Consider the following 16,463-nt stretch of genomic DNA (forward strand, 5'->3'; position numbering starts at 1 on the left):
TAAGAAGAGAAAAAGAAACTGTGTCTGCCAAGTACTGATCCAGGGGAGTGAGACAGGAGATGTGACTGCGAAGCTAGGCAGGGTTAGATCTTGCAGGTCCATGCAGGGAAAGGAGGCAGTGGTGTCACATGAGCGACAGACACAGCTGTCAAGGGAGTCACGCAGAATCTTAGGGGGCAGGAGTCTTGGTTGCAGTTAAGTAATGACAGGGGAGACGACGGGTCCCTCTTGAGCTTCCCCGCCCTGCCTGGCGACCTTGCTGGATGGTCAATGTCAGTTCTAGCATTCCCAGCCGTTGGCTTCGACTCTGGTCAGGCAATGCCAAGGGGTGGTGAGCTTTCACCTCCTCCGAATCTTCCTTACGACTCCAGACATCCCCAATAAACACAATCTAAGTAAGATAAGCTCTGCAAATGCAGCTGGTGGACAAGCTCCCCAGCCTCATAGGAGAGACTGGAAGCGCAGGAGCATTCTCAAAGGGGCGGCAGCAGACACCTCCAAGCCGCGCCGAACTACAGCGCCCCCCAGCCGGCGCGCGGGCGCGCGGGGGCGGAGCTGGGGAGGTGCGTGCGCATGCGCGGGGCCCTGCCTCCTGGCGAGGGGGTGGGGCGGGCGCTGGGGCGGGGGCTGTGACGTCAGGTGCGCGCGTGGCTCCGGCTGCGCAGGAACAGCTGGTGCCTCCGAAGGCGGCCCGCGGGCGGACGGGCTCCGGTGCTGGTGGCCGCCCGCGCCACGCTGCGGGAGCTGACGCCGCCGCCGCTGCCGCCGCCTCGCACCGCCGCACCATGTCCGGCCAGCTGGAGCGTTGCGAGCGCGAGTGGCACGAGCTGGAGGGAGAATTTCAGGAATTGCAGGTAGGGCCGGGCCACCTGGTCGCGCAACTGAGCTACCTGCGGTGCGGTGCCTTCCCCTTCCTGCCAACCCGGCCGGGGCGGTGGGGACCATCACGGTCCAGAGGGCTGCCCCTGGCTGGGCACTGGGGGCTGGTGGTCCGCGTGGGCCAGCACCCTCCTATCTCCCAGCACTTCAGTTCTTCATCCACTTGGGGCGCCCGGTGGAAGCTCCCCATTACCCCGCCTTCGCACCGACTCTTTGCTCCGCGCACCTCCTTCTCTACAGAAAGTTGGTCTGTGGCTTCTGAGGGGAACTTCCAGATGTGTCATGTGGGGGAGGCCTGAGGGGGGACATATATGTGCTGGGACTCAGAACAGCCCAGCCCCCACCTCCGCAGGGGTCTTTCCTAACCGCACCCCTGTCCACCTGCTTTTGGCAGCCCAACTTCTGTATTTTGGTGGAGCAGTGCTCTCTTCTGCAACTACATTTTGAGAGATGTGCTTGGGAGCCTTTCACCTTGAACCCCTAGGCTTTGCTCAGGGATTAGAGACCCCTGTTCTGCGTCTTTGGGACTCTGGTGTCTGTGCCCTCCTCTGTGCTGCTACTGCAGGCTGAGTTTGGCGTTGTGGATGGCATCTGTCACTTCTGACAGCTGCGTTGCCTCCCTCCGTGATAGAGGCTGTTCTCAGCTCTCACCCATCTGGCCCAGAACCTTATATGGAGTAGGGAGAGGGCAGATGTAAGAGATGCCCCTTGAGAAAATGGCATTGCCCCTGTGGGGTCCTGGCAGGAAAAGCTGTCCCTGAAAGAAGGTTCAGACAGGTCTCAGCTACCAACTCAGGTGGCTAGAGACGTCTCACACATGAAACCTTGGGGTTGGCCAAGAGGGACTCCGGGACCAGTTTTGGAGATGGGGCTTTTTCCTCTGCAGCTACTAGATTGTGCCTGTTTTCTCTGAAGTTGGGCTCTGTTTGCCCGAAACCATACTGCACAGCTCTGCCCCACTTCTTCCTGTCTCCGGCTGGAGCATGACGTTTTCCCTGTCCATGTCGCTCTCATCTCCAGTTGACTGTCCTCTTACCGGGTCCAGAGGAGGGGAGAGGAGGTTGTCTGTGATGGGTCTTCTGGACCTGAGGCAGTAGGCCCTGATGTTTAAAGAGGGGGTTGCTGCAGAGATGGAGCAGGAAGATGGGGGCGAGGGGTCTGTTTTAGGCATGAGCAGAGAATAAAGTATCCAGAACTGGTATGCCTTTCTTGGCCTGTGCGGCATGTGTGGGTTGGTGCCCTCTCCTTCAGGTCTGGGGCTTGGGGCCCACCCAGTTCTCAGGGGACTCGTCTGGCTCCAGTCCCGTCGAGAAGATTCAGCTGCTTCCTAACACTTTGCCCTACTGGGCTCTTGGGTCAAATTCAGCTGTGAAGCCATGGAAGGGATGTTAGGGTCGGGAGTGGGAGAAGAGTTTTACCGTGTGGAGCTTTCGTTCCTGAATTCCTTTCCCTTGCCCTGCCTTACACTAGGAGGAGGAGTTGTCTTAACACTTCAGAGCCATGCAATTAATGCAATCAACAGCAATTAGCCAGCTAGTCTTGGCAGGCAGAGCTCGCAAAGGAGACATTGGATTTGTTGTTGTGTTCTTACTTGGTTCAGGTATGTGAGAGACAGAGAAGAACTGGGAATTCTGGGGTTTGTCCCCTGGTGCACAGCGAGGGCTGGAGGACATCTGACTGTGGGGAAACTGAGGTGTCCGTTACTCAGTTCTTCAGCAGTGGGGGAACTGGAATGGACTGGGCCTATAGGGAGGAGGGACTCTGCTGGCCTCAGGGTTTAGTGGACAACTCCTGGGTCAGAGGACAGTGATGGATGGAAGGCCACAGAGTCCCCCGTGTATCAAGGTCATAGACATTGTTTGTATCTTCATAAATGAGGAAACTAAAACTTGAGAATCTAATTCACTCAACTGGGGTCACACAGCTCTTGAGAGGTAAAGCTGCCTTTAGAACTTAGTAGTCTGAATGCTTATTTTGGATGTCTGTCATTGTGCTGGTAGGTCTCACTCTCTCTTCTCACTTCCACATCCCCCATAATAAATATGAGAGCTTTGAACTCCTGAGATGAAAGTTTCTGGGATATGTGTATAAGTAGGGTATATGTCATTGGGTATGTGTTGGACAGAATTTCAGATATAAGACATTTATTGGGGGGCAAGGAGGTCACAACAGGGGGGCAGGTGAACAAATTGGAACTAAAAGGAAGGATTAATTTTTTATTTTTACCAGAAAATTCCTGTGTATCTTAATTTTCCTATATCTGCCTCTGAATCTGGGATTTGTGGGTTTCATGTTTGTATCTCTCTGATTCTTTCTTGGGGTCATAGCTAATTTCTGTGTTTCACCTCTTCTTCCCTTTTTCAAATGAATAGAGGAAAGAGGAAACCTAATTGTCAGACCACAGAGGATTCAAAATGTCTTTGGAATCCCCTCACCGCAAAAGTCATACTCTCTGGGACTTTCTAGAGGAAAGGATCTGTTTTCTTTGGACTGATTTGTATCTGCCAGGGCCTCAGTAGACTCAGGGGCAAGGTCAAGTGGCTATGGGAACTTTGGTTTTGGCTGGCTGGGGTTTCATCCATGCTGGTGAATTGAGCATCAGTCTGAGACCAGCACATGTTTGGCCCTGTGGCCTGTGGTGTGACCACAGAAGGTCACTTACAGACACTGTGGCAGGTGATTTAATAAGCATTTCCTGACTTGCATCACTGGAAACCTGACCCCATCCCTCCCCATCCAGGAAGGAGGTGGCCCGAAGAGGCTGTTCCCTAAATCTGACCTTACAGAAATGCAGGGACCTGGTAGGCCACTGTAAAGATTTTGGCTTTTCCTACCAATGAAACAGGCATCTCTCTGGCTGCTGTGTATACAATAGACATGAGAGGGACAGGGTAGAAGCAAGAAGGTCAGTATTATTTTATGAAAACCTTATGAAAGAGATCCTGTTGTCCCATTTTACAGAGGGAAAATCATATACCTAAAGTCACGTGTCTTGTAAGTACTGGAGTCAGGATTCAAACCCAGGCTGTTGAATGTCAGGGTCTATACTCTTAACCACTGCTTCAGGCAGGTCTGTGCCCTGGGCACACTTTTGTAGGCTTTTCTCTTCCATCTTGCATTGCCTTATGGGTCTCTTGCTTTAGAAGTGCTTTGTGTGGAAAGCCCCTGGACAGGGAGTTACAGTTCCTGGGTTCAGGCCTGAGGCCTGTGCCTGTCTAGTATCTGACCTTTACCAAGCCATCACTCTGAGCTCGAGTTTCTTTATCTACAAAACAAAGACTGACAATAATAACGGTAAGAGCTAACTGTAGGGTACATGGATCCTTCCATTTAATCTAAATGACCAACCCTGCTTTAGACTGAGGCTAAGAGATATTAACTAACTTGAAAGTCATGGAATTTTGGAATTTGAACCCAGGTCTGCTGTGTTTGTCAGATATTTTGGGGGTTCCTCACACTGTGGGCTCCCAAAGTATCTTGAGACCCTTGGCTCTGCAAAGAAGCTTTTGAACTTGTGGGGTCTCATTTCATTCGTGCATTACTTTATATGTGCTCTCTCTTTATATATAATGTATATGTAGTAAAGCACTGAAATATATATATATGTATACACACACACACATATGTATAATACATTAGTCAGGATTCTTAGTTGCAAGTGACAGAAACCCCATTCAGCTGGCTTTAAGCCAAAAAAGGAATTTATTGGCTCATGTATTGGGAAGTCCAGTGACAAATGGCTTTAGGCCAGGCTAGGTCCAGGGGCTCCAATGATGTCTCTGTGTGTGTGTGTGTCTCCCTGTTTCTTCTTCTTCTTCTTTTTTTTTTTTTTTTTTTTTTTTAGATTTTATTTATTTTTTTATTTTAGAGAGAGATGCGTGTGCATTCGCAAGTGTGTGGAGGAACAGAGGAAGAGGGACAAGCAGACTCCATGCTGAGGGTACAGCCCGAGGTGGGGCTCGATCCCACAACCCCGAGATCGTGACCCTAACTGAAGCAAAGGGTTGGACGCATAACCGAATAGCCACCCAGGCACCCCCTCTCTGTGTCTTCTGTATCAGCCTTATGCTCAGGCAGTCTCTCTCATGTTGTGGCAAAGAGGTGCACTGGCCACCCCAGGCTGACATCTCCCAACTCAGCAAATCTGGCCAAAACAGAGAGACTTTTCCTTGGTAATTCCCATAGGAGTCCCACACAAACCATATGAAGGAAGAATGAGGGAGATCCAGATAGATCTATAAAGGAAAATGAAAATACTGGTAGTAAGAAAAGAGAGACGGATGCTGGGCAGGCATCTTCTGTGGGGGGTCATAGAAGTAGTTTATGTCTGTCATTCCCAGACTGTGTCAAGGCACCCCCGAGGACCTGCATTAAGCTCCCAGGGACACCATGGGATATTTTTAGTTTTCAAGGGAAACACAGTGACATCTGTCCTACACCGCTTAAACTGCTAACTTGGGGTAGTTCACGCTTACACGTTAGGTCACATTTTTCTGATGATGGCATATCTTTGTAAAGTTAGGTTTTTAGGGATCTGTGATTAAAATCAAGTACGGTGTATGGGGCGCCTGGGTGGCTTAGTGGGTTAAGCCTCTGCCTTTGGCTCAGGTCATGATCTTGGGTTCCTGGGATCAAGTCCCGCATTGGGCTCTCTGCTCAGCAGGGAGCCTGCTTCCCCCTCTCTGTCTCTGCCTACTTGTGATCTTTGTCAAATAAATAAATAAAATCTTAAAAAAAAATCAAGTACTGTGTGAAAATTCGTGTGAAAAAGAAAGGAGGGTGACAGTGTCCAATCTCATTCCACGGTCTGAGAATTTGTGCCGAGCCCAATAGCCTCACACATTCCATTAGTAAATAATTTTGGTTATTTCAGAGTGAAATAAAAATGTTTCTGTCCATTTCTGCGTATTTTTCTCCCCCACCCCCAAAGGCTACTAAGTTGTTAGGACATAAATACTTCTCAATCATTTGGCCTGGAGACTATGGGGAGTGTACTGAGACCCAAAGGGCATGGTGAACCAGCAGTTTGTGAACCTTTGTTGTATGTCCTGATTGTGGTGGCGTTTACACAATTGTATATATTTGCTAGACTTCCTTTAGTTGTACACCTGAAAATTGTTGGACTGGTATGTACATTATACATTAATAAAACTGATTTTATAAAAGTAAACCAGTATATGGCCTGTTACATAAAACTCATCTCAGGACCCCTTCACAGCTGAGGAAACTTCAAGGAACTTATATGACTTACCTAAGAAGCGACAACTCTGGGATGAAGAGTTAGGTTATCTTGCCTCCCAAATGTCTGACACCGCTGTCTAATACCTGCACTTACCGCTCCTGTAAGGCATCACCAATCAATCCTGGCCCATGACTCAGAGTTCTTTCCAATACAGAACTGATGTCATTTTGGTGAAGTCAACTTGCCGTCCTTAGTGGTGTTTTCATGGTGATGAGTCTTAGTGAAGTGTACTCAGCATCAAGAAATCTTCATTTGATCTTGATTCCTTGGAAGGAGAACTATATAAATGTAATCTCTCAAAAACTTCTGATGGGGCACCTGGGTGGCCCAGTGGGTTAAGCTGCTGCCTTTGGCTCGGGTCACGATCTCAGGGTCCTGGGATCCGAGTCCCATATCGGGCTCTCTGCTCAGCAGGGAGCCTGCTTCCCTCTCTCTCTCTCTGCCTGCCTCTTGACCTACTTGTGATCTCTCTATATCAAATAAATAAATAAAATCTTAAAAAAAAAAAAAAACTTCTGATAGAAACACAGCTATCAGACACCACATTTTGCTGGTGGCCATGCCTCAGTTGCAACCTACTGGGTTGCCCACCAACTTTGCGATGCTTCTGGGCCGAACCCCTGTCTGAAAATGCTGTGAGATTCCATTGCTGACAATTCTTGCAGTAGATGTGGACTCAGGTTCTGGATCTTATGATGTAGCCAAGTTGTGTTAAGCAGGCATTTCCAGATTTCCACAGCCATGCTGAGACCTGGCGTCATTAACCTCCTCTTCCCACCGGGGCAGAGCTTGGGGCCTCAGAGAACAGGAGAGGCAGCAGATTGCCTAAGCCTCCAACAGAAACCTGCTTGTTTGTGTCTTCTGTGCGTGGTATAGAAGGATGGTAATTAGCTGTGTAGGAAAGGAGGTATCGGCATCCCAGCTCTTAGAGCCAATGTTAGCGCTTCTCTCTCTCCCTCTCTTTTGATCCATCCTACATGTTTAGTTAGAAGTAATACAGATCTGGGGCACCTGGGTGGTTCAGTGGGTTAAAGCCTCTGCCTTCGGCTCAGGTCATGATCCCGGGGTCCTGGGATTGAGCCCCGCATCGGGCTCTCTGCTCAGTGGGGAGCCTGCTTCCTCCTCTCTCTCTGCCTGCCTCTCTGCCTACTTGTGATCTCTGTCTGTGAAATAAATAAATAAAATCTTTAAAAAAAGAAAAAAAGAAGTAATACATATCTGCAAAGTTAAATATTCAAGTGGAGATGTTCAGGAATTTTCAGAACACTTGTTTTTAACAGCTAAATACTGGAAACCTAATGTTCTTCCGAATGGATAATTCCACCGAGCATTCTTAGAATGAGGTATGATGAGCAGAATGAGGAAACTAGAGCTACATGTGTCAACCTGGATAAATGTTTTTTAAAAGAAGAGCAACATTGAGTGGAAAGTTGCAGAGACATATACACAGTATGACATGTGTGATAAAGTTAAACACATTCTAACCGATACTATGTATTGCTTGCTGATACATGCTTATGGAGTACAAGGGACTGATATGGGCCAGATTCAGTATAGTGGAGATCAGGCAGGGCCCTGATGAGAAGCAAATGACTCTTCCAGAAGGATCTCACTCAAAGGAGTTTTCTTGTTTTTGTTTAATTTTAGATTTTTAAATTTATTTATTTGACAGAGAGCGAGCCAGCAAGAGAGGGAATACAAGCAGGGGGAGTGGGAGACAGAGAAGCAGGCTTCCCACCAAGCAGGGAGCCTGATGTGGGGCTTGATCCCAGGACTCTGGGATCATGACTTGAGCCGAAGGCAGATGCTTAATGACTGAGCCACCCAGGCACCCCTCAAAGGAGTTTAAAGGAGGGACTATTTACAGAAGTGTGGCAGTTTAAGAGTGAGGCCTCTAGAGCTGGGGCCAGTCCTGTTCCTAAACGGGCAGAGGGAGGGGGGCATCACCAGGGTTTGGCCAAAGCTTGTTGCTGGGGAAGGACAGCACTGCAATGGTTGAAGGCTGCAGCAAACCAGAGGAGGCAGGAGGAACAAATACCCCAGCTTCTGTCTTCCTGCTATGCATCCCGTGGGCCAATCTCAAGTGGGAAGCAGGGTAACGGCATCCAGGAGATGCTGTCCATAGGGGTCAGCCTCCTCGGGCAGAGGGAAAGAATTGATCTGGGGCGAACATGGGGACAGAAATAACCAGCAAATGGGTTCCCCTCTTTGGGGGCAGAGGATAGATACACCATCTCAAAAGAATACTTAGGGGGCCTTTAACTCTCTTTGTTAAACTGAGAGTGAGAATATGGGTGCTGATGTTTATTTTCTATCAATTTTATGATTTTCTTTTTTGTATGCCTGGAATATTTCACAATACAATGAGCAGGAGGCCAAAAAGTAACCCAACAGTACCAAAACGCTAATAAAGAAAAACAGCTCCGGGGTGCCTGGCTGGCTCAGTTGGAAGAGCCTGTGACTCTTGATCTTGGGTCACGAGTTCGAGCTCCATGTTGGGTGCAGGGATTACTTAAATAAATAAAACTGAAAGAAAAGGGGGCACCTGGGTGGCTCAGTGGGTTGAGCCTCCGCCTTCGGCTCGGGTCGTGATCTCGGGGTCCTGGCGTCGGGCTCTGCGTTGGGCTCTCGGCTCAGTGGGGAGCCTGCTTCCTCCCCTCTCTCTCTCTGCCTGCTTCTCTGCCTACTTGTGATCTCTCTCTCTCTCTTTGTCAAACAAATAAATAAAATATTAAAATAAAAACTAAAAGAAAAGAAAAAAGAAAGGCAGTTCTATAGGTTCAACGTCATTTACATGTGATTATGACCATGTAGATATTATTTACTGCAGAGTCGAGTAGTGAACCATGCTTTTTTTCTCTTTTGGAGATTTTAACTAAATTTATATAGTTAGCATTTAATTCTTTACTGGCAGTGCTTATAATTATCCTTTTTTTTTTTTTAAATTGCTTAAAGCTCCTTCCTTAGATATTCTGTCAAGTGTGTTTCTTTTCTTTGGCCTTGAACTAGACAAGTTAGGGGCTGGGGGCTTTGCTTTGTGCTCTCGAATGGAGTTTTTTCTTTCTTTCTTTTGCAGCTGCTTGTCTACTTTGGTGCCCCCAGCACTGGGGGTTATTTTTAGAGGTAGCAACTTGATGTGGGAGTCAATCACATTTAATAAGCTGGAACTCCCTGCACCGTGTGCAGAGAGCGGACTCCCAATGTTTGGTGTTTCCCGTGTTCCAATCCACTGCTGCCAAGTTTAGAAATTAAAATAGTGGTTTGGCAGTTTGTCATTTTCTTTAAAAGTTCAATGTACATTTACCATATGAACAGCAATTCCATTCCTAGGTATCTACCCAAGAGAAATGAAAATATGTCTACAACAAAGATTTGTACATATTCATGGAAGTATTATTTATAATAGCCAAAAAGTGGAAATAATTGGAATGCCCGATAACAGGTGAATGTATTAGCGAAGTGTGATGCATCTATACTAAATTTTTATTGTTAAGTAGCCATAAGAACATAGTAATACATGCTTCCCCCGCTACTATCCGAAAGTACCACCTTCCAGGGAAACCTTTCATAAGCCAGAATGGCGTAAAGCAAAGAGTATCCCCTGCTTCCCGAAAGTTCGAGTTACACCACTGCTTTTTTGAAAGACCTCCATTAATACCTGTTTTTGCTAACCAAAAGAGATCCAAGGAGGATTCTCACTTCTATAAAAAAAAGCCATTGATCTACTAACGGCGGTCTTTCGTAAAAGCAAAATGGCATCACGTGAACTTTCAGAAAGCGGGAACACTTGTGTATGCTACAACATGAATAAACCTCAGAAACAGGAGTGTTTTTGCTGAGTGAAAGAAGCCAGACCCCACACACAAACTGTGTGACTCCATTTATGTGAACTATTCAGAAAAGACAAATCTGTAGAGACGGAAGGTAGGGTAGGGGTTGCCAGGGGCCAGAGGGAGAGGAGCAGAGGGAGGAGTGAGCGCTGTCATGGACGCGAGGGATCTTACTGGGTGGTGTAATGTCCTAAAATGATGTGGTAATAGTTGCATAACTTGGCAGATATATAAGCATCACTGAATTGTACACATAAAATTAGTGAATTAGGGGCACCTGGGTGACTCAGTGTTAAAGCCCCTGCCTTCGGCTCAGGTCATGATCTCGGGGTCCTGGGATCCAGCTCTCTGCTCAGCAGGGAGCCTGCTTCCCCCTCTCTCTCTGCCTGCCTCTCTGCCTACTTGTGATCCCTGTCTGTCAAATAAATAAATAAAATCTTTTTTAAAAAATGAGTGAATTACACAGCAAATGTATGTGAATTACACCTCAAAATTGTTAAAAAATGATGGCTAAGGTTTTTGGTTTGTAGAAAAAACACCCAGTTTGATTGTTCAAAGATCTACATTTTTAGGTGTCTGCTTAGTTACTGGCTTGGTGAAGGATTCGTTAGACGAGGCTCCAAGTCCTTGTTTTTGGTGTCTTTAGGATGATAGCACCCAGGGCCAGAGTTTGGTAATAATGAGTCCAAGATTTGTGGCTTCTCTTCTTATTTTGTGTGGCTAACTTTGCCTAGAAGGAGAACTCTGTGCTTTGGCATTTTAATCTAGATTCTGACACTTGCCTTTGAAATAAAGACATTCAATCCAAAGTGGCAAAACCAATCAGAATAAAACAGCATTGCTTTATTGATGTAGTTGGGAAGTCAGAGGCGTACCAGCTGCAGGTACGAGTTGATTCAGGGGCTCAAATGGAGCCACCTGGGCTCAGCCTTCATCTGCCCCTCTGCCCCGTTTTCCCGTCATTTGGATTCATGTTCAAGCAAGACAGCTCCATTAGCTCTGGGCTCACACAAGCTCTTCCTCCTTCAGACTAGTGGAAAAAGAGCCGCTTTTTTTAAGCAGTTCTGGTAGAAGCTACCCCCACCCCAGCCCAGCTAAGATTTGTGGGTTTTGAATGCCTGTCCCTGAATCAGCCAATTGGGTCCTGAGGCTGATATTCTGATTGGCCAGGCCCAGATCACATGCCCTGGAACCTGGGGCAAGTTCAACCCCATTCCCAGCCAGATTTCAATAACTGAACATGGGGAGGGCTGGGTTTCCAAAGAAACTGTGGAGACATTAACCAGAAGGGGAATAGCTGCCTAGCTGGCAGAAACAATAGAAGGCTTCCATATGGTGACCAATTCCATTTGAGGCTACAGGTTCAAGGCCGACTGGATGAAAGCCAGGGCTAGATTGCTGCGGTGTGGCTCTTCCTGCTCCTGGAAGAAGCATTTCAAAACACAGGTTTGAGGGTCTTCTGGAGACACGCTCATGTGCAGAGGATAGCCGGGGATTCCGAGGGCGGGCAAGAATTGTATTCCCCACCCCACGGACAGTGCATTAAGAGACAGCAGTTGAGGAGGACTGGGTGGCTTAGTTGTTCAGAGTCTGCCTTTGGCTCGGGTCATGATCCTGGCGTCCTGAGATGGAGCCCTGCATTGGACTCTCTCTGCTCTGTGGGAAGCTTGCTTCTCCCTCTCCCACTCCCCCTGCTTGTGTTCCCTCTCTCACTGTGTGTCTGTCAAATAAATAAATAAATCTTTAAAAAAAGAGAGAGAGAGAGCTGTTGTAAAATGGTGCAGTTGCTGTGGAAAATGGTATGGTGGTTCCTAAAAAAAATATTAAATGTGGAATTACTATTTGATGTAGCAATCCACTTCTGGTTATATACCCAAGAGAACTGAGAGCAGGGACTCCAAACAGATACTTATATACCCAAATGTTCATACTAACATTATTCACAACAGCCAAGATACGGAAGCAGCCCAAATGTCCATCGAATGATGAATGGATAAAGAAGGTGGGGTATGAATGTATGTGTGTGTGTGTGTGTGTGTGTATATAATGGAATATGATTCAGTCATAAAAGAGAATGAAATCTTGGTATTTGGAGCAACGTAGATGGAGCTAGAGGGTATTATGCTAAGCGAAATAAGTCAGAGAAAGACAAATACCATGTGATTTCACTCATATGTGGAATTTAAGAAACAAAACAAGCAAAGGGGAAAAAAGAGGCAAATCAAGAAACAAACTTAATTATAGAGAACAAACTGATCGTTACCAGAGGAGAGTGGAGTGGGGAGATGGGTTAAATAGGTGATGGCAATTGAGGAGGGCACTTGTGATGAGCTTCGGGTGATGTATGGAAGGGTTGAATCACTATATTGTACACCTGAAACTAATATAACATTGTATGTTAACTGATTGGAATTAAAAAAAAATGTGGTCACTTATCTCCCCTCACTTCCCCCAAAAGCTCTCTGCATTTTCCCCAAAATATGTATTTTTAAAAAATTTTATTTTTATTTTTTCTTTATTTTATTTTATTATTTATTTATTAACATATAATGTATTATTAGCCCCAGGGGTACAGGTCTGTGAATCATCAGGCTTACACACTTCACAGCACTCACCATAGCACATTCCCTCCCCAGTGTCCATAACCCAACCACCCACTCCCTACTCCCCACCTCCAGCAGCCCTCAGTTTGTTTTGTGAGACTAAGAGTCTCTTATGCTTTGTCTCCCTCCCGATCCCATCTTGTTTCATTTTTTTCCCTCCTGACCCCCCACAACTCCACCACCCTGCCTCTCAAATTCCTCATATCAGAGAGATCCTATGATAATTGTCTTTCTCTGATTGACTTATTTCGCTTAGCATAATACCCTCTAGTTCCACCCACCCAAAATATTTCTGAGAAGTCAGACATAGATTATGAAGAACTAGAAGGGTTCACATGTTGTATGATTCAATTAAACTATATTCTCTTCTGTTGGGTTAAAAAAAAAAAAAAGACATTATCTATGGTTCTATGTATATGGAGTATCTGGAGGGTCAAATTCAGAGACAAAGTAGGATGGTGGTTTCCAGGGGCTGGGGAAACAGAAAATGGAGTTATTATTTAATGGATTTGGAGTTTCAGTTGTGATGATGAAAAAGTTCTAGAGATGGATGGTGGCGATGGTTTCACAGTGATGTGAACACATCTAATACCACCTAATTGTACACTTAAAATTATTATTATTTTTAAAGATTTTGTTTATTTGAGAGAGATGGAGAGAAAGAGAGAGACCATGAGTGGGAGGGGCAGAGGAAGAAGCAGACTCACTGCTGAACAGGGACCCCTATTTGGGGCTTGATCCCAGGACCCTGAGATCATGACCGGAGCCAAAGGCAGCCGCTTAACTGACTGAGCCACCCAGGTGCCCCTACACTTAAAATTATTAACATGCTGGGGCATCTGGGTGGCTCAGTGGGTTAAGCCTCTGTCTTCGGCTCAGGTCATGATCTCAGGGTCCTGGGATCGAGCCCCACATTGGGCTCTCTACTGAGCAGGGAGCCTGTTTCCCCTTCTTTCTCTGCCTGCCTCTCTGCCTACTTGTGGTCTCTTTCTGTCAAATAAATAAATAAAATATTTTTTAAAATTATTAAGATGATAATATTATATGTATTTTATTAAAATCAGAAAAATTTTAGAAATTTTAAATTCTTAAAACGGTAAATTTCATATGTATTTTACCACAGTTAAAGAGTGAGAATAGGAAGCAGCTGTCTGAAGAAAAGTTAGGATCCAAGAAATAATTGATAACCTTTCCTACTGCTTGTGGGACTGGTACGAGATGGAATCCACAGAGTCTGGGTGTGGGCAAGGAATGCCCCCGGAGTGGAGAGTATGTTACGTTGAGGGCCCTGTTTCTGACTCCCCCAACCCAACCCCACATTGACCTCCTCCTAACTGACAAATCTTGAGTCTGGAACTGAAGACAAGATTGGTCCCAGATGTATGGTCTCCAATACAAGATCTCCCCTGGGGAGTGGCTCTAGCTAATGGCAGAGAGAAAGAACCAAAGGGGAGCAGGAGTGACTCCATATGCAGGGGACAAAATAGTGGCAAGGCTCATGGACTTCCTATCCCTACCCAGTCTGATGCCTTAGGATTGAGCAGAAAGTATCACCAGCAGATTAGAGAAGTGCCTGTAGAAAAGTTGATGTCACTTAGTGCTGGTGAGGTGTTGACAATTGTCATAAGCTGTGGGTAGGAGTGTAAATTGGTACAGCCACTCTGTGGGCAGTTTGCCAAGATCTATTAAAACTAAAAACAAGGCTGTACACTCTGACCCAGTGATCCTTCTTCTCTTCCCTAGAGAGATGCTTGTGTGTGTGCCCAGGGAGGCAGTGCAAGGCTATTAGTCAATGTTGCATTGTTGGTTACAGGCAGAGACTGGAAACAACCTAAATAAATGTTTCAGCATTAGAACGGCTCCGTAAATGGTAGTATGTTCATAGCATGAAATATTGCCTAGCACTAAAAAGATTGAAGTACATCTCTACATTCTCATGTTGGTAGATCTTCAGGACATATTGTTGAACGATAAAAAGAAACATGTGGAATCATGTCCATATTCTGATACTGTTTATATATATTTATATATTTAAAGATTTTATTTATTTATTTGACAGAGAAACAGCGAGAGAGGGAACACAAGTGGGGGTGGGGAGAGGGAGAAGCAGGCTTCCCACTGAGCAGGGAGCCCGATGCGGGGCTCGATCCCAGGACCCTGGGACCATGACCTGAACTGAAGGCAGATGCTTAACGACCGAGCTACCCAGGTGCCCCTGATACTCTGTGTGTGTGTGTGTGTGTGTATATATATATATATATTTTTTTTTTTAAGATTGTATTTATTTATTTGACAGAGATCACAAGTATGCAGAGAGGCAGGTAGAGAGAGAGGAAGGGAAGCAGGCTCCCCAACTGAGCAGAGAGTCAGATGCGGGGCTCAATCCCAGGACCCTGGGATCATGATCTGAGCCAAAGGCAGAGGCTTCAACCCACTGAGCCATCCAGGTGCCCCCCGTTAATATATTTTTAAAAATCAAAAGTATGGGGCGCCTGGGTGGCTCAGTGGGTTAAGCCTCTGCCTTCAGCTCAGGTCATGATCTCAGGGTTCTGGGATTGAGTCCCACATCGGGCTCTCTGCTCAGCGGGAGCCTGCTTCCTCCTCTCTCTCTCTCTCTCTCTCTGCCTGCCTCTCTATCTATTTGTGATCTCTGTCTGTCAAATAAATAAAATTAAAAAAAAATCAAAAGTATGTGCTAAGATATAAGCTAAGCTGCTATAACAAAGATATCCCCAAATTAAAAAAAAAAAAAGAGGCTTAAATGAGATAGCATCTTCCTCATGTAACAGTCCAAAGGGAGGTGTGGTCCAGGGTAAATGGTTTTCAGTTATGTGTGTTCATATGTATGAAACAACAATGATTACATTTTGCTCATGGAGTCTCTGGGTCGGGAGTTTAGACAGGGGATGAGGAGAATGTCTTGACTATGCTCTGTGATGTCGGAGATCTTAGCTGGGAAGACTGAATGGACGGGAGTAGCTTACTTGGCTGTGGCTGGAATCATCTGGTGGTTCTTTACCCACACATCTAGATGTCTGATCTGCAATGATGAGAATGTTCATATCATTTGGGACTGTTGGTCAAAGTGCCTACGTGTGACTTCTCTGTGTGGCTAGGATTTCCATACAACATGGTGGCCTCAGGACTGTTTGCTCTAAAGGTAGTGTTCCAGCAATAAGGCAGAAGCCACATGGGCTTCACGACTTTTTTTCTCAGAGCCTGTAGTGTTGCTCTTGCCATATTTTATTGGTCACACCAGCCACAAGCCTGTTTCTATTTAAGAGGAGGGAACAGAGATCCCACCTCTACGAGAGGCCTGCTAAAGGATGGGCGATCATGTTTTAACACCGTCACAGGTGCAAAGCTCGGTCACATGAGCTTGGCTTGGCTGAGGAAGGGACAGTGGGCTTTGCCATTGACATTACGAGGCTTCCATCTCTGGTTTCAAGGTAACTAACTGCACCTGTTGTCGCCATATCCCTAGGGAAAGGGACAGCGGAGGACCAGCAGCTCCTTATAAAGGTGTGGTTCAGACATTACACATGTCCCACCTACCTACCTCCCTGTGGCTAGCTCATCATCCTGCTGCTACACGTAGCTGCAGGAGAGGCTGAGAAATGTCTGTTACTGGACGGCCATGTGCCCAGCTACTACTCAGTGGGGTCCTGTTACTAAAGGAAGTAATAAGCATTAGGAACAATTTGGTTTTGCAACAGTGGGCATCTCTCATATGTATGTATATATATTTATGTGCATATATATAGGAATAGGTCTATATAGAACGTAGAAATGCCAGGCTACAGTCTGGAAGAATACATAGACAGAAGAAAGTGGTACCAGTAGTTACCTCTGGAGAAAGGGGGGAAGACGGAATGTGGGATATTCAGAGCCGACTGTAGGCATAGCGGT

At 46.2% G+C, this 16,463-nt stretch overlaps 1 protein-coding gene across 1 annotated transcript in view; it reads left to right on the forward strand.

The window, feature by feature from the left end:
• Positions 1–647: 647 nt before the first annotated feature.
• TMEM120B (transmembrane protein 120B) overlaps positions 648–16,463 on the forward strand; it is a 45,822-nt gene continuing 30,006 nt past the window's right edge. The window contains exon 1 of the mRNA XM_082698538.1: positions 648–854. Coding sequence (XP_082554664.1) covers positions 786–854 — 69 coding nt within the window. The 5' untranslated portion in view covers positions 648–785. The remainder of the gene's footprint in view (positions 855–16,463) is intronic.

The sequence above is a fragment of the Mustela nivalis genome (assembly GCF_964662115.1).
Source record: "Mustela nivalis genome assembly, chromosome: 14".
NCBI classification, from domain to species: Eukaryota; Metazoa; Chordata; class Mammalia; order Carnivora; family Mustelidae; genus Mustela; species Mustela nivalis.